Source organism: Peromyscus maniculatus, chromosome 8 (assembly GCF_049852395.1).
Source record: "Peromyscus maniculatus bairdii isolate BWxNUB_F1_BW_parent chromosome 8, HU_Pman_BW_mat_3.1, whole genome shotgun sequence".
Classification (NCBI taxonomy): Eukaryota; Metazoa; Chordata; class Mammalia; order Rodentia; family Cricetidae; genus Peromyscus; species Peromyscus maniculatus.
Window position 1 is genome coordinate 80895883 of NC_134859.1, and position 23169 is coordinate 80919051.

Sequence of the window (23169 nt, forward strand, 5' to 3'; positions counted from 1 at the left end):
CTTCGTTTTGAGAGGTCTCAGGTACCCCAGGTTGGTCTCAAAATTCACAACTCAGCCTCCTGAGTGACAAGACTACAAATGTGAACCACCAACCCCAGGCTTTATCAGTTTCTGAATAGTCAAGGCACTTGCTTGTGTCTTAAGCCAGACTTTGAGAGACGGAAGTACTAGGGGAAAATTAGCCTTGAAAATGGAACTACTTATGTGCTTTTACCCTTCCAAGAATACACTGAATAAATATCCCATGCTGATGGTTGATGAGCCTAAAAATTCTTACCCCAGGAAGCTGAAGAGGTGGTTCAGAGAACCCAGAAGTTTGGCTCCCAGTACCCAAAGTGGGCAACTCTAAACCACCCTTATCTCCAGCTTGAGGTCACCCACAACAGTGCACACACATGCCATCACAGGGGAACATGTTAAGGGAAGAGATGGTCAGGGATTAAGAGCACTTGCTGCTTTTGCAGAAGACCCAGGTTCAGTACCCAGCACCCATGTGGCAGCTCACAGCATCCATAAATCTAGTTCCAGTCAATCAGACACCCCCTTCTGACCTCTGTACACCAGACCCACACATGCATGCGATCTTTGAGAGGGAATGAGGCTGCAGGCGTCTGTACAAGCTTCAGCCTGGGAACCATGTTCACTGCCCTTTCTTTAACCTTTCACTTCAATGGTGTCTTTTTACCTTTGTCTCGAGACTTTCTCCTGAGTAACAGACATAAATCTGGCCTGCTTGGCTTGGTTTCACTGTCACTGTTTTCCCACACCCATCTTGCAGAAATACACATTTCTCTATTAGCTGATGCAAATGTGAGTTACTTCCTTCAAGAGCCAATGTCATACTTTGACTCTCCCCTAGTACCTTCCCTAGTAAATGTCTTGAACTTTAGCTTGTTTCTGAGAAGATTCAGATTTTTGTTTATAGTAAATAAGACTACTTTGTTTAATGCCATCATAGTCATGGGACAAATTTACTTTCGGTTCTAGCAAATGAGCACAAGGCACTGCATCCAGCTCCAAAGTCTTTATTGTTTTAGAAAAGATAATCCATTCATTCTGTGGAATGAAGAGCTATGTCCAGGGATCCATCAGTAGCTGGAAAGGACCCAGTGAACCACCTCTACTCATACACCCAGTCGTGAGCACAAGACTTGTAGTCAACCAGTTCTTCAGACTTAAACCACAGACTGATCTCCTTCTGTGCACTTTGCACTGAATCACTGCCATGAATGATGTTCCTAAAAAAAAAAACTCATTTGTTAAGTGGTGTTTCAAAGTGCCAGAGTCCATTTAATAGATAACAAGGCACAGACACTACAGACCTTTTCAGTCAATGGCCCACCTGACACTGAATTACATTCCCCTAATTATCCCAAAGCCAACTGTAGGACTGAGAGTGCTGGTCTAGAATGTATGAGGTCCTACATTCAATCTTCAGTGTAACAAAACATTTAACTAAAATCCATTAGATAGGACTGAAGAGATTGATCATTGGTTAAGAGCACTTGTTGCTCCTGCAGAGGACCCAGGTTTGAGTCTACATGGTGTCTCACAACCATACATAACTCAGTTCCAAAGCATCTCATAATCTCTTCTGACCTCTGTAGACACAGGGCATACATCATACATATGCAACCAAAACCCTCAGGAAAATCTTTAAATGTTACACCAAAAAAAGCTGTAAAGTACTCAAAAGCCTTAGTTCAACTTAAAACTTCCAAGATTTCCCTTCAAGAGTATTTATAACCCAAGATTGCTACAACTGCCAAAGAAAAGTTCCTTAAATTACTGGAAAATAGAAGTGGGCAAGCCTCCAAATCTAAAGGCAGACAAGAGCCAGTCCTAAATCTTTTTGGGGGGTGGGGGGAGGGCAAAGGGGTAGGGCTAGTCTCAAACTTCCTAGGCAGCTAGAAATGACTTTGAACTTTCTGATCTTCCTGCCTCCACCTCCTAAAAGGGCTGTAATTGAACACATGGCCTCCATGCCAGGCAAGCAATCCACCAATTAAGCTACAGCCTCAGCCCTCTGCATTAGCTCTTTTTGGTTAGTTGGCTGGATTTTCAAGACAGGGTTTCTCTGCATAGCCCTGGCTGTCGTGGAACTGTCCCTACAGACCAGGCTGGCCTTGAACTCAGAGATCTGCCTATTTCCGCCTCCCAAGTATGGAATAAAGTCGTGCACCACCATGCCTGGCACACATTTTCTTAAAAGTGATTTGCAAACCAAATCATGCCATCCATGCTTATTCGTAACAATCATTTTATTCCACCTGAATCTACAAAGTTTGGGTACAAATTATGGATTAGGGAATCAAAAGGTTAGGTTTCACATCCATACACAGTACCAAATTTGGTGAGGTTAAAAACCTTGGTTTCCCACATAGGAACTATCACATGCAGCTCTCTGTATAGTGTCTCAATCACAATTTTTAAGCAATCATTTGTGAAAGTGTTTAGTGATAATTTCCACCTTATATTAAATTCAGGTTTTCCTATACTTGGGATATGCCCAAAATGTTGTATACTCGGAGTTAAAAGTGTATTACTTCCCTTCACACACAACACACTCTTACCTGCCAACTTGAATGCAAAAATCCCCTCGAATGGTGCCTGGCTTTGAATCAGCTGGATTGGTCTCTCCCAGCATCATTCGGCCTGTCTTTACCACATTGAGACCCTCCCAGACCTTGACAGATGAAAAGACAATTACTGAGAACCATTAATTACACTGATTTCCGGCACTGTGGTCAGATAACCCCAGCAAAGAGCAAGAGCCTATGTTTTAAACACAAGTAGGACATAGGAAAAGACTACTAAACTTGAGGGTAAATAAATCACCAAAAAAAAAAAAAAAAAAAAAAGAGGACAAAGTCTGGGGAAAGATCAGTGATCAGTGGGAAGGGCCTCTCTGGAAAAGCAAGAGATGGCAAGGGTTAATCATAAAGGAGCCAGTACTGCAGGGAAGAGAAGGAAAGAACTAGTCTAGGAACTGGAAGTACTCAAACAATTTCAGTACCTTTTCCTTGCACTCTACCATCATCCCCAGGGGACAGCAAAGCCACCCAGAAGACACTGCACCCATAGTGCAGGGCTAGAGAACTTTTGCATGACAGATTACATACTTACAAATACTTTCCTGGGTCTAGGAAATGTAGCTGGAGAGTTTCTCTCCAGCTCCTACCAAGCCCCAGCAGTCCCACAGCCCACTTATAAAATAAACACACAGACTCTTACATTATTTAAACTGTTGGGCCTAATGGTTCAGGCTTCTAACTATCTAGTTCTTACATCTTTTTTTTTTTTTTTTTTTTTTTTTTGGTTTTTTCGAGACAGGGTTTCTCTGCGTAGTTTTGTGCCTTTCCTGGAGCTCACTTGGTAGCCCAGGCTAGCCTCGAACTCACAGCGATCCGCCTGGCTCTGCCTCCCGAGTGCTGGGATTAAAGGCGTGCGCCACCACTGCCCGGCTTTTAGTTCTTACATCTTAAATTAACCCATTTTTATAAATCTACACCTTGCCAAATGGCTCATGGCTTACCAGTATCTTACATGTTGGTACTCATGGCGGGGGCTGGCAGCATCTCTTGACTCAGCCTTCCTGTTCCCAGAATTCTCTTCTCTGCTTGTCCCACCTATACTTCCTGCCTGTCTACTAGCCAATCAGCATTTTATTTAATATAGACTGGATCTCCACAGCAAGGAAACACTGCAGCCAAAAGTATTTGTCAGACATAGTACTTCTTTGAAAGCCTACAGGGATCTGCCTTAAGCTCTTTTCATTTTCTTTATTTGAGACAGGGTTTCTGTGTAGTCCTGGCTGTCCTGGAACTCGCTCTGTAGACCAAGCTGGCCTCAAACTCACAGAGATCCATCTGCCTCCAAGTGCTAGAATTGAAGGTGAGCATGATACACTACCAACCACGTGGTTCCTTTTATTTTTTTAGCTATGTGTGTGTATACACATGCACATGTGAATACTGCTGCCTATGGAGGCCAGAGGCATCAGATCCTTGGAGCTGGAGTTACAGGTGGTGTGAGCCAGCATGTGTGGGTGCAGGGAACCTAACTCCAGACCTTGTCAACAGCAGCATGAGCTCTTACCACTGAATTCTCCAGCCTAGAGCCATTCAAAATCAGATTTCATTTCCTTTCCCCTTCCAAACACCTAATTAACTAACTCCTGCCTATCTAGAACCGCAGTACTCAAGAGGTAGAGCTGTAGATGAGCCTGGGCCACAAAGCAAAAGCCAATCCCAAAAGAGAGAGGACAAAGTAATTCATTCCCCTGTTAGTACATCACAAACACTCACCATAGCCACCACAGGCCCCGAGTTCATGTACTTCACCAGTCCAGGGAAGAAAGGACGGTCTTTCAGGTCAATGTAGTGCTGCTTCAAGTGTTCCTCAGAAGCCTGGCAGACAAGAGGATCCCATTAGGGAACAAGCTGTATCCCACCTTGTAGGTGGGGAAGGGCTCTCCAACATGGCAGGTTCTTAATTCCAGGTTTGGTATTTCAGTACATTAAAAAGGATCCATTCTATGAAACTGACACTGTTATGGCACAAAAAAACTATTCTGATCATAAAGATACCCTAGAGCTGTGAATACAGCTCAGTGGTGCTTGCCTGGCAGGTGAAAGATCATGTGTTCAGTCGTCAGGACCAGTTTTTTTTTTTTTTTTTTTTTTTTTTTTTTTTTGAGACAGGGTTTCTCTGTGTAGCTTTGCGCCTTTCCTGGAGCTCACTTGGTAGCCCAGGCTGGCCTCGAACTCACAGAGATCCGCCTGGCTCTGCCTCCCGAGTGCTGGGATTAAAGGCGTGCGCCACCAACGCCCGGCGTCAGGACCAGTTTTTAAAAGGAGGATGACTGCAGGGAAGCCATGCAGTCTTGTAGACCTGAGTCTGAATTCCTAGCACCTCCCACCCAGAGATGAGAGGTAAAGACAGGAGATGCCCTAGAAGCTCACTGGCCAGCTAGCCTGGAATATGCAACTGTGAACAAGAGACTCAAACAAGATGGACACACACACACCATGCACAAGACGAGAAAATGTATAACAACACTATGCATGACAGCTCGTGCCTGTAATCCTAGCTCTTGGGAGATTGGCAGGGGGAGTCACAGGTCCAAAGCTTCCTGAGATAGAGATGTTGTCTTAAAAAAATAAAAGACTCAGCTGGGCGGTAGTGGTACACACCTTTAATCCTAGCACTTGGGAGGCAGAGGCAGGCCTGGTCTACAGAACAGAGCTCCAGGATAGCCAGGGCTTCACAGAAGACTCTCTTGTATTGTCAGTGATGTTAATTAAGGATTTATAACATTAAACAAGTGGTTTGAGGCAAGATTTAGAAAGTGAAATGTTGGCTGGATGAGCCAGATAATAGATCACCTCAGGTTCCCCTGGTGAAGTGAACCTTTTAAACATTTCAGATAAGAACAAACAAGATTTGTGTGTATGAGTGGTTTGCCTGCACGTGTGCCTGGTGCCCAGGAGGCCAGAAGTTATCAGGTCCCCTGAACTGGTTAGAGATGGTTATGAGCCACCTTGCAGTGATGGGAATCAAACCCATGGCCTCAGCAACAAGTACTCTTTAATTGCTGAGCCATCTCTCCAACCCTGAGAAATCTTTTTTTTTGTTTTGTTTTGTTTATGAGACAGGTTCTCTATGTAGCCCTGGTTGGCCAGGAACTGCTATGTAGACCAGTCTGACCTCAAACTTATAGATCCACCTGCCTCTGCTCCTGAGGCTTTCCTGGTTTTTTTTTTTTGTTGTTGTTGTTGTTATTTTTAAATTAACTATGTGTGTGGGTGTTTTGCCTGCATGTGTATCTCTGCATCCTTTGCATATCTCATACGGACTGAGGCCAGAAGAGGGTGTTGGATCCCCTGAAACTGGAGTTTCGGTTCTGAGCTGCCATGTGCCTGCTGGGAATTGAACCTGTCCTCCCCAAGAGTAAGGTGCTTTAACTACTGAGCCTTCTCTCCAGCCCCAAGAACTAAACCGAAACCCTTTGTTCAATTCCAGTAGATATTTATACTTTAAAAGTAACCTTTTAGGGCTGGAGAGGTGGCACAGAGGTTAATAGCATTGGCTGTTCTTCCTGAGGTCCTGAGTTCAATTCCCAGCAACCACATGGTGGCTCACAACCATCTATAAATGAGTTCTGGTACCCTGTTCTGCTGGGCAGGGGTACATGCAGACAGGACACTGTAAACATAATAAATAGCCAGGCGGTGGTGGCGCACGCCTTTAATCCCAGCCTTTAATCCCAGCACTCGGGAGGCAGAGCCAGGCGGATCTCTGTGAGTTCGAGGCCAGCCTGGGCTACCAAGTGAGTTCCAGGAAAGGCGCAAAGCTACACAGAGAAACCCTGTCTCGAAAAACCAAAAAAACATAATAAATAAATCTTTAGGGGAAAAAAAGTAACCTTTTATCCGTGGGGTAGTGTGGCACACTCTTGATCCCAGCACTCGGTAGGCAGAGGCAGGAGGATTTCTGAGTTCCAGGCCAACTTGGTCTATAGAGAGTTCTACATAGAGAAACCCTGCCTCAAAAAACCTTGGGGAGAGTAGTGGGTGGGGAGGAGAGTAAATTTTTTTTTCTTTTTCATACTGTGTCTCATGGAGCCCAGGCTGCCCTTAAACTCCAGGCGTTAGCCCAGGGTGACCCTGAACCTCTGATCCTCTTATCTCGACCTTCCAAGTGCTGAGATTACAGTATGTGCCACCACACCCTACTGTTTGTGCAGGGCTGGGGATCCAACGCAAAATATGCTAAGCACTATACCACCAACTACACCTTCAGCTCATGGGAAAATAGTTACTATCCAACTCCAAGGAGGGATGCAGCCTTTAACACCTCCGTGATCCCAAACTTTCTCCTAAGGCACCAAAGGATTGCAAGACCTCACCCACACATTCCTACAGTGTGGGCCCCAGGCTGTCTCCACTCCTTGCTGCCCCAGGAGACACACAAGGAGAGTGGAGGTCCTTTGCAAGGCGGAAAGGACCGAGACAGGACCAGGGCGCAGAGCGGGAGGGAAGCCAGGCCAGAGTCACGTTACCTCAGCTTAACCTTCCCAAGGGCGTCTGTCCTCCCCGGCCTGGGAAGGGACCGGCGGGCCACCACCGTCTGGTGAGGGGCGGAGGTCAAAAGATTCTCCTGGGAGCGAAATCAGCCAAGAGGCGTGACTCCAACTCCAAAAGGCGACGTGGACAAACCACTGGCGGAAGGGAAAAACACCGGGGACCCAACACAGAGGGGTAGGGGCGAGGGACGCGTTACCCGAAGGAACTTCATGGCCACTAGGCGGAACCCCTTCTGCTCGAAGCGCTTGATGATCTCGCCCACCAGGCCGCGCTGCACGCCATCTGGCTTGATAGCAATGAAGGTACGCTCGAGGTTGGCCATGGTCCTGCTGGGACAAGAAGTGCAGTCGATGAGGCTCGGCCCAACCAAGCCGGCCCAGGAGGCCACGTGGGCTGCCGCCACCGCCGCGGAAGACACGTGGCTTTCCGGGTATTCTTCTCCACCCGGGAGGTCCGGGGAGGGAACCCTGGTAGCCTGAGGTGGGGTGATGTTGGGGTAGAGGGTGCATCCCAGCCTTACCGAAAGTTGGATGGTCGGCTGGTGTCTGCGAAGAGCGACCCGAGCAAAGAGAGTGGCAGAGCGACCACCGATGGTGCGGGTTAAGAGAGGAGGGGCTCAGGGCGGGACAAGGGACGCCACACCCCGGAGGACCCGCTGCCCAACCGGGACGCTCAGTCGGTCTGATCTGCCAGTCGTCTCTGTCCCCGCCCAGCGTCCCGCAGTGCACGCCCTCGCCTTGCAAGGCTACTTAGGACTAAGAAAAAGGCAGGAAGTGATTTGTTCCCCACCCAAGTCAGCTTGTGTTTTGCCTACTACATGCTCCAACACAGGGACCTGCTACTGTTCCTGAATTCTTTATTCTTGGAGACATCTGCATTCACCCTTCCCTGGGGCACTAGCGCCCACTGGACTCTTCCTGCTCTAGGGTACCCCAACTCCTGACCACCTCTGAAATTCAACCCTGTATTCCTTCCTCTCTGCTTGAGTTCTTAGCCTTCCTCATCCAAAATGACAGCTTCCCTAGGAGCCAAGTGTGTCCTCAGCCCCCTCCTCATAAGGCCATCTGTTCATGTCGGTCTCAGAATGACGTTCCAATTCCTAGGGTAACCTTTGACAACAGGATCTGCCCCCACCTACCTTTCCAGCATCCTTTAGCCACACTGTTCCCACCCAGAGACTGGGATCCCTGCCCGCCCAGCACTACCCACTTCAACCTGAGCCACTCCTGGCGAGAGTTTTCAAAAGCTGACAGCCTGCCAGTACTTCAGAGAGAAGTCAAGACCAGCCTGGTCAATTTAGTACACGGTACTCCGTGTCAAAATAAAAGCAGCAAAGCCAGATGTGATAACAGATGCCTGTAAGGCTAGCATTAGGGAGATAGAGGCAGGAGGATCAGGAGTCAAGGACAGCCACTGCTACATAGTTCAAAATCAGCCTGGTCTATGTCTCAAAATATACAAAAGGAGGTGTTGGAGAGATGCGCAGCAGTTAGAAGCACGTGCTGCTCTTCCAGAAGACCAGAGTTCGGTTCCCAGCACCCACATATTTCAGGTAGCTCACAACTGTAACTCCAGTTTCAGGGGATCTGATGCCTCTCATCTCTGAAGACAAGTGCCTTGTGCACATACTCACATCCAACACATACACCTACATGTAATTAAAAAAACATACAATAAAAGCCGGGTGGTGGTGGCACACACCTTTAATCCCAGCACTCAGGAGGCAGAGGCAGTGGATGTCTGAGTTCAAGGCCACCCTGGTCTACAGAGTAAGTTCCAGGACAGGCTCCAAAGTTACAGAAAAACTCTGTCTCGAAAAACCAAAAGAAAAAGAAAGAAAGAAGAAAGAGAAAGAAAGAAAGAAGGAAGGAAGGAAGGAAGGAAGGAAGGAAGGAAAAAAGAAAGAAAGAAAGAAAGAAGGAAGGAAGGAAGGAAGGAAGGAAGGAAGAAAGAAAGAAAGAAAGAAAGAAAGAAAGAAAGAAAGAAAGAAAGAAAGAAAGAAAGAAAGAGAAAGAAAGAAAGAAAGAAAGAAGGAAGAAAGAAAGAGAAAGAAAAGAAAGAGAAAAAGAAAAAGAAGAAAAAAAAAGAGGTGGGCGGTGGTGGTACACACCTTTAATCCCAGCACTTGGGAGGCAGAGCCAGGCAGATCTTTGTGAGTTCAAAGCCAGCCTGCTCTACAGCACAAGATCCAGGACAGACACCAAAACTACACAGAGGAATCCTGTCTTGAAAAACCAAAAAAAAAAAGGAAACAAGCTGGGTGTGGTGGCAAAGGCCTTCGGGCGGGTCTGCAAAGTGAGTTCCAGGACAGCTAGGGCTGTTACAGAGAAACCCTGCCTTGAAAAACCAAAAAATAAAAAAGTAAAATAAAAAAATAAAAAATCTTTAAGCTAAGTGGTGGTGGCACATGCCTTTAATTCTAGCACTTGGGAGGCAGAGGCAGGCAGATCTCTGTGAGTCCAGCCTGCTCTACAGAGTTCCAGGACAACCAAAGTTACACAGAGAAACCTTGCCTTGAAAAAACAAAATAGCCAGGCGGTGGTGGTGCACGCCTTTAATCCCAGCACTCGGGAGGCAGAGCCAGGCGGATCTCTGTGAGTTCGAGGCCAGCCTGGGCTACCAAGTGAGTTCCAGGAAAGGTGCAAAGCTACACAGAGAAACCCTGTCTCGAAAAACAAAAAAAAAAAAAAAAGAAAAAAAGAAAAAACAAAATAAATAAATCTTTGAGAAATATATACATAATGGCAGGCTGGAGACGGAGTTTCTTTAGTGCTTGCCTAGCATACACAAGGCCCTGGGTTTGAACACCACATAAACTGGGTGTGGTAGTAGTGTGCCCTTGAAGATTGAGCTCTGTGGTAGGCCCAATTGTGTAGCATGCACAAGGCCTTAGGACCAACCTCCAGTATTCCAAACAGATTCTGTATTCTGAGAGGCCAGGCCAGGCAACTTGCAGACATTCCTCACCTCCTGTCTTCTTTGAAAACCACCAGTACCCTAAAGGTCCCCACCTCCAAAGTCCACAATGGCTTCATTTGTGTCCAGACCAAAAAGAAAAAAAGAAAAAGTTACACTGCCTTGACCATTCTGTGAACCAGCTGCCTCTTCTCCCAGTAGGCTTAGAGCTTGAGCTGGGGCCTTGAACATCCCCAGTAATATTGCCCAAAGCATTTGAGACTGGCCCAGAGGAGTTAAAATGTCTAAAACTCTCCAACTCCATTGCATCACCTCTGGCTAAGTACCTGCTCAGATTGAACATCTCTTTGCTCTCTGACCATTAAGATGAGCGATTATACTCTAAATTTGCTTCATACAGGCTTTGGACTGGGCACACTGGCCTACATTTTCTTTTTTCTTTTCTTTCTTCTTTTTTTTTTTCTTTTCTTTTTTGATTCCCAGCGAGTACTATGGTTTGGAATGACTCTGGCCCTGGTTTAATCAAGAGGACATACCCTGCTTTAACTGTTCCCTGCTTCTCTGAAGGAATCAGCTAGCTCTTCTCTCATATTTTTTTTTTTTTTTTTTTTTGGTTTTTCGAGACAGGGTTTCTCTGTGTAGCTTTGCGCCTTTTCCTGGAACTCACTTGGTAGCCCAGGCTGGCCTCGAACTCAGAGAGATCCGCCTGCCTCTGCCTCCCGAGTGCTGGGATTAAAGGCGTGCACCACCACGGCCCGGCTTCATATTCTCTATACACCAACATAGCAGTGTTCACTACCTGGGATGGGAGCCTCCCTCAGGCTGACCTCAAAACTGAGGTTATCACCGTCATGGCTCCAGCCCAACTGAACACTTGTAACTAATCAGGTGGATAAACACCCATCATACCTTATCACCATCCCAAACCTCAGTTAACAGAGCATCAGCCTAGGAACATTGGCAGTGAGTGACACCAGCCCTCATTCTGGGGCCGTTTCCTTCATTCCCAGTCTGAAAGACGCTATTTGCCTGTTTGTTCTGCTGGTTAGTTTTTTGAGATGATCTTATTGAATAGTGCTGGCTGGACTATATCAGTCTAGCCTCAAGCTGGCTACAATCCTCCTGCCTGTTTCTCCTAAATGCTAGGATTACAGACATGTACCATCACACTCTGGTTTTGGAGTTACCAAATATCAACTGTCCCGAGTCTGGAAATTCCACTGGACGTATCTGTTGTGGAATATTAGTTTAAGATGTGTTACATTCATTTATGCTGTGGAACATTTAATGATGGAAAGATGTATCCTTTTATGTTACATTTGTTTAACTCTGTAAAGTTGTGTTACTCTGCCTGTCTAAAACACCTGATGGTCTAATAAAGAGCTGAACAGTCAATAGCAAGGCAGAAGAAAGGATAGGTGGGGCTGGCAGGCAGAGAGAATAAATAGGAATCTGGGAGGAGTAGATCTAGGATCAAGAGGAGGAGGAGGAGAACTCAAGGGGCCAGCTACCAGCTATACAGCAAGACACAGAGTAAGAAGTAAAGAAAGCTGGGGCGGTGGTGGCACACACCTTTAATCCCAGCACTGGGAGGCAGAGGCAGGTGGATCTCTGTGAGTTTGAGGCCAGCCTGGGCTAGAGTGAGTTTCAGGACAGGCTCCAAAAAGCTACACGGAGAAACCCTGTCTTGAAAAACAAACAAACAAAAAAGACAAACAACAAACAAACACAAAAAAAGAAGTAAAGAAAGATACACAGAAATAGAGAAAGGTAAAAGCCCAGAAGCAAAGGATAGGTGAGGTAATTTAAGAAAAGCTTGCAAGCCAGGTGGTGGTGGCACACGCCTTTAATCCCAGCACTCGGGAGGCAGAGGCAGGTGGATCTCTTTGAGTTCGAGGCCAGCCTGGTCTACAGAGCTAGTCCAGGACAGGCTCCAAAGCTACAGAGAAACCCTGTTTTGAAAAACCAAAAAAAGAAAAAGAAAAGCTTGCAAGAAACAAGCCAAGCAGAGGCCATGCATTTATAAGAAAGAATAAAACAACATGTGATTATTTGGGAGCTGGGTGGCAGGCCCCCCCAAAAGAGCCAAGAGTAAAAAACAACCAGCTACAGGATCTGTCCAGTAAAGAGTCATTTACCCCTTAGTCAGGTCACATACCTCCCCTAACCTACAGTAGTAGTCACTACTACTTCATATGACACCAACTGATGATCCCAGGCCTACAAAAGACAAGGCTTTTCTTATTTGAGGGTAGCTACAACTTCTCACAACTCCCTCTTTTTGATTTTTCAAGACAGGGTTTTTCTGTGTAGCCCTGGCTGTCTTGGAACTCACTCTGTACACCAGGCTGGCTTCGAACTCACAAAGATGCACCTGCCTCTATATCTCAAGTACTGGTACTAAAGGCATGCGCCACCACACCCAGCTACAATTCCCCATTTCTTCTTCTGAGAGCCTCTCAAACAAGATGGGCATCTTTTATTTCTCACTTTTTTTTTTTTTTAAAGTACTTGTATAGCCCAGGTTGGCCTCAAACTATAAAGCTGAGGACGACTTTGAACTTCTGATCCTATCTCCTGAGTGCTGGGATTACAGTGTCACCATGCCAAGTTATGTAGTGAAGGACAGAACCCAGGGATTCATGCATGTTAGGCAAGCACTCTTTCTGTATCTAGCTGTATCTCCAGTCTGGGAGGGGGTGGGGTTCCTATTTTTATTTTTTTTGAGACATGGTCTCACTATGTAGACTAGGCTGAACTTGAACTCAAGAGATCCCAGTGCCTCTGCCTCCTGGAGTGTTGGAATTAAAAGGTCTTCTCCACCACACTCAGCTGGTTTGTTTTGATAGGTTCACTCTGCAGTCCAGGCTGGGCTAGAATTCATAATCCTCCTGTCTCTCTTCCTGAGTGTTGGGATTACAGACCTGAGTCAACATGCTTGAGTTGGCATCTTTATTTCTGATGGATCCTCTATTTCCAACACAGTTTTAACAACCTCACACTTCCTCTGCAGACACTGCTGACTGGCTCATTGCCAAGAGTGAATAGTGAAGAGAGAAAAAAGATAGGCAAAGAAATGCCTGTGAATCCCAGGGTGGTGGCTCAAACCTCAAGGACAACCAAGAGTCTCAATGTGTATATGAGGCTAATATAAGTAATTTGCATACCATTTACATTCTGTCAGCTCAGGTTATCCAGAAGCCTGAGGAGGAAGTAAGGCATGCAAAGTGATACAGCAATACAAAGTAACTAGCTGACCCAATACTGGAGATAAAACACTTTAATCCACCAGTGGCACACACTTAACACTGCACAGGGAGTCACAGCTTCCAGAGACTCCTTCCAGGACAAAGGAAGTTCCTGAAATGTCTAGAGTTGCTGGTCCCTTGCCTGTGAGAACAGGGGCAAGTAGAGAGGAAAAGCAGGTGCCTTCTGTCACTCATAGATCCAGTTTTGTGCACAGCTCTTGTAATCCACCAGCTCCTCAGGCTGAAACCACAAGCTGATCTCCTTCTCTGCACTCTCCACAGAATCGCTGCCATGAATGATGTTCCTGGATAGGGAGAGATACAGCACCATTACCAAAACCAGAAAGATGAACCTGCCCACAGTCCCCTGCATTCCCACTGCTGAGAACCGAAAGCCACGGCAACAGAAAAGCCAGAGTCTCTAGTACTTCAGAATACATCAAAAGAAAAACATTAAAAGAATTACTTCCTGTGAGTGGCCCTCCCACAGAAACACTGACACCAGAGTGTGAGCCTTTGGAAAGGCTCTGGCCAGGCTCTATATTCAAGAAGGTATAGGCAATGGGATGAAGACAGCAAACACAGGGACCCTCTAAGTCAGCCTCCACCTTCAGAGGCAGGAAGACCAAACTCCAAAAGTGACCTGAGCCATGGCCGGGTGGTGGTGGCACACGCCTTTAATCCCAGCACTTGGGAAGCAGAGGCAGGAAGATCTCTGTGAGTTCAAGGCTAGCCTGGTCTACAGAGTGAGTTCTGAGACAGCCAGGGCTACACACAGAGAAACCCTGTCTGGAAAAACCACCAAAAAAAAAAAAAAAGTGACCAGAGCCATGGCCAGGCAGTGGTGGCACAGGCCTTTAATCCCGGCACTTGGGAAGCAGAGGCAGGAGGATCTCTGAGTTCCAGCCCAGCCTGGTCTACGAAGTGAGTTCCAGGACAGCCAGGACTACACACAGAGAAAAAAAAAAGAAAGAGAAAGAAAAGGTCATCAGGAATTCAAGGATAGCAATATTGAGGCGAGCTATCACACTTGAGAATTGTCTCAAAAAACAACTAAACTTGCCCAGTGGTTGGCACACGCTGATCTCTGTGAGTTTGAGGCCAGCCTGGTCTACAGAGCCAGTTCCAGGACAACTACACAGAGAAATCCTGTCTCAATAAACCAAAAACAAGAAATGAAAACTAAACTAGGGGCAGAAGAGATGGCTCAGTGGTTAAAAGCACTAGCTAATCCTCCAGAGGACCTGGGTTTAGTTCCCATCATCCACATGGGGTACAAAACTATCGGTAACTCTAGTTCTGGGGGATCCAATGCCCTCTTCTAGTCACCTCGGGCACCAGGAAATGAAAAGTGGTACACAAACATACGGGCAAGAAAACTATCCATATACATAAAGAAAAAGTAAAACTTTATTTAAAAGCTAAAATAAAATAAAACGGGGTGGGGGTGGGGGGCTGGAGAGATGGCGCAGAGGTTAAGAACACTGGCTGCTCTTCCAGAGGACCTGAGTTCAATTCCTAGCAACCACATGGTGGCTCACAACCATCTGTGCCCTCGTCTGGTGCCCTCTTCTGGCATGCAGGGACACATGCAGGCAGAATACTGTATACATAATAAATAAATAACCTGCAGATAGTATCATGTCCATTTTTAGCCTCAGAGGCCTAAATTCTTATGGCAACTAACTTGGATTTTGGAAAAGGGTGAAAAACACCTTTCTTACCTGCCAACTTGGATGCAAAAGTCTCCTCGAATGGTCCCAGGTTTAGAGTCTGCAGGGTTGGTCTCTCCCAGCATCACCCGGCCTGTCTTCACAACATTCAGCCCCTCCCAGACCTCCAAGGACAAGAGAAGACACAGTCAAGGAAGAAAAACACTCTCAATAGAAAACTTAGCATCTGATGATTCAAAACAAAAAAGGTCCAGAATAGTGCCCTCTCATTCCCTAGAAAAACAGAATGCCTACTTGTTCCAGTACTAGGGATGCTGGTCACCCTGCCCCTACTCTCTTCCTCCCCAGATCCATTCACATGGCAGCCAGTGGCCTTTTTAAATGCTAAATATTGTCACTGAGGTAATCCCACCACTCCAGAAGTAGAGGCAGATGGATCTCTGTAAAGCCAGCCTGTTCTACATAGAGAGTTCCAGGATATAGCCAGGACTCCATAGAAAGACCCTGTGTTGGAAACCCCAAGATGTTGGAGATGTCAGAGTCGTGGGAAACCTGCCAAGGAAAGCTGCAGAAGGGGTGTGGAACCAGCTCAGGAGCTAGAAGTGTACTGCAGTCAATAAAACTAAAAGGAGTAAGAGACCTGAAGAGCACTTTGACATCAGACATGGAGATGCAAAGTCTGGAGTTTGCCCTGCTGGTTTTAGGTCCTGTTTTGGTCCAGTATTTTTTCACTGTGCTCTCGTCCCTTTTGGAATGGTAATGTATATTCTGTGTCATTGTATGTTAGAAGTGTGTGATCTGCTTTTTGATTTTTATTATACAGGGGGTTATAGTTAAGAGATTGCCATGAGTCTCAAAAGAAACTTTAAACTTTTAAACAATGCTGGTACTGTGACAGACTATGGGGACTTTTGAAGTCAGACTGAATGCATTTCTGCATTATGCTATGGCTACAAGCCTATGGGGGCCAGGAAATGGAATGTGATCATTTGACTAATAATGGCCCCTACAGGCTTATATATTTGAATGCTTCATCATCAGGGAGTAGCACTAGTTGAGAAGGATTAGGAGGTGTGGCCTTGTTAGGGTGGGTGTGGTCTTCTTGGAGGAAGTGTGTCACTGGGGTGGGCTTTGAGGTTTCAAAAGTACAAGCCAAGGGCTGGAGAGATGGCTTAGAGGTAAAGAGCACTGGTTGCTCTTCCAGAGGTCCTGAGTTCAGTTCCCAGAAACCGCATGGTAGCTCACAACCATCTATAATGAGATCTGGTGCCCTCTTCTGGTGTGCAGACATACATGCAGGCAGAACACTGTATACATAATAAATAAATAAATCTTTGACCAAAAAAAAAAAAAAAGTACAAGCCAGACCCAATGGCTCCCTCTTCCTGCTGCCTTCATATCCAAATGTAGGACTCTCAGCTACTCCTCCAGCACCATATCTTCCTGCATGCTGCCATGCTCCCTGCCATGATGATAAATGACTAAACCACTGAAACTATAAGCAAGTCCCCAACTAAGTACTTTCTTTTATAAGAGTTGCTGTGGTCATAGGGCGGTGGTGGCACACGCCTTTAATCCCAGCACTTGGGAGGCAGAGCCAGGCAGATCTCTGTGAGTTCAAAGCCAGCCTGGTCTACAGAGCGAGATCCAGGACAGGCACCAAAACTACACAGAGAAACCTTGTCTCAAAAAAAAAAAAAAAGAGTTGCTGTGGTCATGGTGTCTCTTCATAGCACTAGTACAGTGACTCAGACAGACCCTGTCTCATAAAAACAAAATAAATAAAATGCTAAGTGTGGTACTTCCCATAACTTCCCAGCACTAGTGACATAACAGCATAGTGGAGACATTACGTAGTCCCTGAACACTTGGCATCCTATCTTCCTTCTTACCACCATCCATCCTAGCCTTCCTTCTGTACTTTAAAAAGCAAAGTTGTGTCTGATGCGGTGATGCATGCCTATAATCCCAGAACACTGTAAGTAGGAGAATCATAAGCTCCAAGCCAGTCTGGACCAACTGAGGCTAGCCTGAGCTTCATAGTGAATTATAGGACACAAGGCTGGGCTACATATTATTGTCTCAATAAATCATTTTCAGAAAGAAAGAATGAAAACAGATACCTATTTCGTCTCACAACTGTATCTAAAGTGTTTAGAAAGGCGCTTATTCTTGAATAAGTATGTGGTACTGTAATAAACCAAGCTCCCTCTCTTTCATGGGAATTTAGACAAGCAGATCGCTCCTGATTTCTCCCAGCCTTGGGTCGTCAGCTTGGCAAGCTAATGGACACTTGCTTTGGTGGATCAGAAAGCCAATCCTCATCCTACCTGGCTATCCTACTAGCCTGTCTCCTCTGCAACAAAGAGCGCCTTGGCACCCAACACAGGACACGCAACACTCATCCTGCTCTACTCCCAAATGAGTCACTCCCATCACCATCCCACACAGACACTCACCATAGCAACCACTGGTCCTGAGTGCATGTATTTTACAAGGCCAGCAAAGAAGGGACGGTCCTTCAGGTCGATGTAATGCTCCTTGAGAAGGTCCTCTGAAGCCTGTCACAGGACAAACAGTGAGAACTAACCCCAAGCCCGTAAGAATCAGCAGGTTAGTTTCTTCCCGTCCCTCCTGACGTTCGAAACATGCATGAGCTCACAGCTAGCTTCTGAGTTATATCCAGATTCATCCTCTACCTTACCAGAGAGGAGCAATAACAGGGATACACAGAGAAACCCTGTCTTGAAAAAAAAAAGAACTCACTTGTTAAAGAAACAATACAGAAAACACCTCAACTAAAATGTTAGATGGAAACAAGGAAAGTAATCTCTGTATTAGATGAGCATTAAGCTGAACCTGGCCATCTCCCAGAGACACCTGACATTTATTCAAAGGATAAAGGCCCAATGCGGTGACCATGTAATTTCCAGAGGTACTTACCTCTAAACTATCTAAAAGTATATGACATATAGCAATAATTTCGCTAAAGGTAAAGATGGTTCAGTGGTTAAAAGCATTAGCTGTTCATCAAGAGGACCCAGGTTCAATTCCCAGTATCCACATGGCAGTTTACAAACATCTGCAACCAGTTCTGAGGGATTCAAGGCCTTCTGACCTCCACAGGCAACAGGTACAGACGTGGTGCACAAACACACGTGCAGGCAAACACCCATACACATAAACGGTTTTACATTTAAAAAAGAGAATGGATTAGAGTAGAGTGTGGTATCACACGCCTGTAATCCTAGCACGCAGGAGTCAGAAGCAGGAAGATCAAGGAATTCAAAGCCATCCTCAGATAGATGCATAGTGAATTTGAGGCCAGCCTTGGAAACATAAGACCCCTATCTCAAGGTAGGAGGGTTGGGGAGGAGGAGGAGGAAGGACAAAAGAAGATATATTTGTTTGAGAATTGGAATTCACATCTCACAGACTTGTTTGAAGAAGAGTTCTTGGCCAATGAATCCTTGGTATTTACTGGAATATTGTTATCTGAGTGGGTGGCTCATGCACAAAATCCCAGGACTCAGGATGCTGAGAAAGGAGGATCACCAAGAGTTCCAGGCCAGTTGTGCCAAACATATATGTATATATTTCATAGGTGTATTAGAATTGTTTCTTTTCTCTGTTCTCTCCAGAGCTCTCCACAGGCAAAACTGCAGTTTTCCCCCACAAAACCCCATGTATCATGCCTGACTCGTGTTAGATACTATCAGGTAGTAATTAGTAAAGTAAAGACTTTCTTCCTGACAACCTACCTCAAGGGGGATGGGGGAGGAAGAATAGTCAGTCTCTAAAATTATCTATTTAGGAGGCTAGAGACCAAGAGCTCCAAAACACCCTGAGCTGAGTCAGAAATTATAGCTCTGCAGCAATATGTGGGATTCTGCATTGTTAGGGGGAAGACAGACTATTTTTGAAAGCCCCAAATGACTTGGTTTGTTCCAAGATTCAGCCAACATGCTTAGTCACCGAGAGGTTTTCGGGTTCCAAGACACTCTACCATGGAGAAGTCTAGACAGGAAACAAAGCAAACATAGAAGTTACTCTGCAACATTCTTCTATGCTCTGAATAAACAGGAAGCGTGAGATCCACTCACCTGCATAAATTTCAGACCAACAAGGCGGAATCCCTTCTGTTCGAAACGCTTGATGATCTCTCCCACCAGCCCCCGCTGGACCCCATCAGGCTTGATAGCAATGAAGGTACGCTCGCTGTTGGCCATGGTCCTGGAGAGAGGCAAGCAGGGAAATGACCGGACCAAATCTCTACCATCATCATGATCCTTCTCAAGCGGATTACGCTCTCATAAAAGTGGCTTTAATATATTATGTCTACCCCAAGCCTCTCTAGTAAAACCCCAATCCCTGCCCAGTTCACTCGTCAATGAATTATGATCCCAAAGTGGCAAAGGGCTCAAAAGCAGGAACTGTAATTTCTATTCTTGATTTCATAAGCTCCTATTGAGCTTCTACTGTGTACTTAATACTGTGATGGAAATAAGAAAGGAGATATAAAACTAACACACACACACACACCAAAAAGACACCACTTTTTCAGCAATACCAATTAGGGGACATTGCACTGATATGGTTTTCCTAGTAAAAGTTATATCTTGCCGGGCGGTGGTGGCGCACGCCTTTAATCCCAGCACTCGGGAGGCAGAGCCAGGTGGATCTCTGTGAGTTCGAGGCCAGCCTGGGCTACCAAGTGAGTCCCAGGAAAGGCGCAAAGCTACACAGAGAAACCCTGTCTTGAAAAAACCAAGAAAAAAAAAAGAAAAAGAAAAGTTATATCTGGTACAAGACAGTTGGACCTATGGCACTGGAACCCACAAGAGTTTTAGAGACTATGTCATGACGACCACCTTCATTTTACAAAGAATGAGATTTCCCAGCCCTATGCAATTTGGGGTACACCTTAGGATATAATGAGAAAAAAACAAAAACAAGCTTGAGGATGCATGCCAGTAATCCCACCACTAGGAAGGCTAAGGCAAAAGAACAGAGAATTCCAGGCCAGCCTGGGCAACCTAAGACCCTGAATCCAAAAAAAAAAAAAAAAGAAAGAAAAGAAAGAAAAACAGAGCTGAGTGTAGAGGGCTTGGTGTGGTGGCCCATGTCAATGATCCCGACCTGACCTGGGCTGCATAAGACTCTGTTTCCCAAAAATAAAAAATAAAAAAACATGAAAAAAGATGCCATGACTATGTTCCATCATGGAAGGGGAGGGACTCAGAAGGCCCAAAGCCTTAATCATTTTGTTTAGTGGTGTAAGTCCTCCATCCATGAAGCAAGCAACTCCAATTAAACTCACAGAGAGAGAGAGAGAGAGAGAGAGAGAGAGAGAGACAGAGACAGAGACAGAGACAGAGAGACAGAGAGAGGGAGAGCACGAAAGTAGGAGGGACTTGCTGGGAAGGCGTTCAGCAGGAGAGCAGAGAGTAGAATGGGGGTGACTATTACATGTATAAACGTGTCAGAGAAGAAGAGGACAAAAAATGTGAAAGTCCATTAGGTAAGAATAGCAATTAACATTAAACTATGTATTGGGGGAAAGTGCAATGAGTATTGTGACCAACCAATGAACAGTGGCTTATGAGAGAACCACAGCACAATAGCTAATGTAGGACATCGTCACTGAAGGAAGACACCTGGAGAGCATCCATTCCAGAACGTTCCATTTCTAGCGAACACAATCTCACAAGAATGAAAAGAAGACTCCACCTTGAAAGACAATACCTAAGAGGATAGCCAACACCAGCTCCCGGCTCTGCCCTTCTGAACATGAATCAACCTCTAATTTTACACCTTAAGAGTAGGGCCTGAGCCACTTAGATGTCTTCCGGTGTTCACATGTGTGCTAAGGCGTGTATGCAGAAGAACCCACAATAATGCATAATCTTTTAATGATCATTTCTGTGGGTGTCTTCCTCCCCGGTGTGTGACCGGCATAAAGAATTCATCTATTCCAGTCCCTATCTATGATACCAAGGACAGGGCCTCGCAGTCAAGGGGAGCAGAGAGGATGCCTTAAATGTTCAATCTCGTCTTCCAAAGAGACGGAAACCGGAGAGGAGCTGGAGAATCTCTAAAGGAATGTGGAGCAAGCATAGATTCCTCAGAAACGCCCTACCATGCCACAAACAGCCCCATGAAAGGCTCTGCACACCGATCCCTCTCCCTCTCCCTCCCCCTCCCCCCCACACGTCTCATTCATTCGGCAAGCACTGTGGGGGCTCCAGCTCTGTGCCCAGGACCGGGCTGGAGATGGAATAAGGCACCGGCCTGCCGGCGCGGCTTGACAGAACTGCAGCCGCAGACAAAGCCGAGCCCACGTGGCGGGTCAGGCTGACAGGTCTGCACCTGTTCCACAGCCGAGCCCGCGATCTTCCTCAGCGCCTCTCAGAGAATGCACCCGGATCCCTCTGTTTAACGCCCACCTCCCTCTCCGCGTACCTGGGCCCTCAACTGCCCCCTTCCCCTCAGCACCGAACCCCTCTCACCCCTCCAGAAGCCGGGTCTCTCGCTCCGGCTGCGACTGCCCGCACCGGAAACGCGCCCTGGCCTCACGTGGTTCCCAGCAGCGGCTCGCACGGAACCTTTTCGTACAGTTCCGATTCCGGAGAGCCCTTTAGGCGGGACACCGCCGGTCCCAGCTTCCTCCGGCGAGTAGGAGGGCATTCTAGGGAGCACTCTCCCAGGGTTTAACTTCCGACACTGGGTGTGGCTTTTGTTTTTGTTTCCCTCCCCCTCTCCCCCGCCCGCACCCCTCCCCCCGGGGCGCTTCCGGCTGGCGGCCATCTTTTGTTCCTATCCAACGGGTCGTGTGGCCTCACTTCCCGGGAGGGGGCGCTCACACTGCATGAAGTCAGACCTAGAGTCCCGGGAGAACCGTCCCTCCCGCTTCCCTTCCACCGTCAAGCCACTAAATGTACTAAATACTACGTGCCCAGCAGGCACTGTTCTAGAACCTAGGGATAAAGCAGTAAGCTCACCCGAGGCTTCTGGTCGGGTTGAGAATTGGGACAAACAATAAAAAGAAAAGTGACAGTGAATACACGGTTATGTAAGTGCTGTGAAGAAGAACAGAGCAGGGAGGAAAAAAAAAAAACAAGGCTGAGAAATCTCTGCAGAAGTGATAATCAAATAGACCTACGCGAAGTTCAGTCATGAGGAACAAGCCTATTATTACCAGAGAGCCGAGAATTATAGTGAGCGCTGGATGGTAGGAAACGCAGTAGAATTTTTTTTAACTGTTGTAGGAGGATTTTTTTCTCAATTATTGTTTTTTTGAGGCAGGGTCTCACTATGTAGACCAGGCTAGCCTCTAACTCACAGAGATTCACCTGCCTCTGCCTCCTGACTGCTGGGATTAAAGGAGTCAAGTCTGGCATTACTATTATTCATTATGTATGTGTTCATGTGTATGTCTACGTATGAGGTAGTCAGAGGGTGTGATAGTTTGAATGTAATTGCCCCCCCATAAGCTCATAGGGAGTAGACATTTTAGGATGTACTGCTTTGTTGGAGTGGGTATGGCCTTGTTAGAGGAAGTGTGTCACTGTGGGGGTGGGCTTTAAGGTTTCGTATGCTAGGATACAACCTGATGTCTTAGTCAACTTCCTGTTGCCTTCTGATCAAGACGTAGCTGGCACCATGTCTGCCTGTATGCTGCCATGTTCCCTGCCTAGATGAGATTGGACTAAACTTCTGAACTGTAAGCCACCACCTCGATTAAATATTTTTCCTTTATACGAGTTGCCATGGTCATGTTGTCTCTTTACAGCAATAGAGACCTGAACTAAGACAGAGGAGTGTCAGGTCCCTAGAAGCTAGAGTTGCAAACAGTTGTGAATAATCGGATGTGGGTCTTGGGAATTGAACTTGTTCTCTGAAAGAACAGTATGTGCTCTATAACCACTGAACCATCTCTCCAGCCCCTTTTTTCTTTTCTTTCTTTTTTTTTTTATGAAATGGAGGGACAGGGGTGTTGCTCACTGAGAAAGGTCTTGTCTTCATGGACTCATAGCACTGGGAAGGCTGAGGTAGGAGCATCAAGACTTCCAGGCCACCTGAGTGACAGAGAGAGAAGTCTGGATCACACCTTTAATCTCAACACTCAGGAGGCAGAGGAAGGTGCATCTCTGAATTGGAAGCCAGCCTGGTCTAGAGTTCCAGACCAGCCAGAGCTGTTACACAGAGAAACCCTATCTCAAATACAAAAAAGAAAAAAAAAGA

General features: G+C 46.3%; 1 protein-coding gene across 3 annotated transcripts; it reads right to left on the reverse strand.

The window, feature by feature from the left end:
* Positions 1–1009: 1009 nt before the first annotated feature.
* LOC102928554 (nucleoside diphosphate kinase A) lies at positions 1010–21570 on the reverse strand. Of its 3 annotated transcripts, XM_076543165.1 has the most exons (8): positions 21435–21570; positions 19029–19158; positions 17385–17486; positions 14977–15089; positions 7285–7414; positions 4308–4409; positions 2574–2686; positions 1010–1238 (listed from the first exon to the last, which is right to left on the reverse strand). In XM_076543165.1, exons 2-8 carry the CDS (start codon positions 19152–19154, stop codon positions 1121–1123), a joined length of 804 nt encoding a protein of 267 aa, XP_076399280.1. In that variant the 5' UTR covers positions 19155–19158; positions 21435–21570; the 3' UTR covers positions 1010–1120. The 3 variants fall into 3 exon arrangements, with proteins under 3 accessions (XP_076399280.1, XP_006972065.1, XP_006972063.1); XM_006972003.4 differs by lacking the exons at positions 14977–15089; positions 17385–17486; positions 19029–19158; positions 21435–21570 and adding an exon at positions 7609–7771; XM_006972001.3 differs by lacking the exons at positions 1010–1238; positions 2574–2686; positions 4308–4409; positions 7285–7414 and adding an exon at positions 13270–13557.
* Between the last annotated feature and the right edge of the window lie 1599 nt (positions 21571–23169).

Excerpts from the sequence above, each read along its gene's own strand:
- LOC102928554 (XM_076543165.1), bottom strand. The coding sequence starts at position 19,154 with ATGGCCAACAGCGAGCGTACCTTCATTGCTATCAAGCCTGATGGGGTC. Across the intron at positions 4,410-7,284 it reads TGGCCATGAAGTTCCTTCGG|GCTTCTGAGGAACACTTGAA; the intron begins GTAACGCGTCCC and ends CTTGTCTGCCAG. Across the intron at positions 2,687-4,307 it reads CGGGGCCTGTGGTGGCTATG|GTCTGGGAGGGTCTCAATGT; the intron begins GTGAGTGTTTGT and ends TCATCTGTCAAG.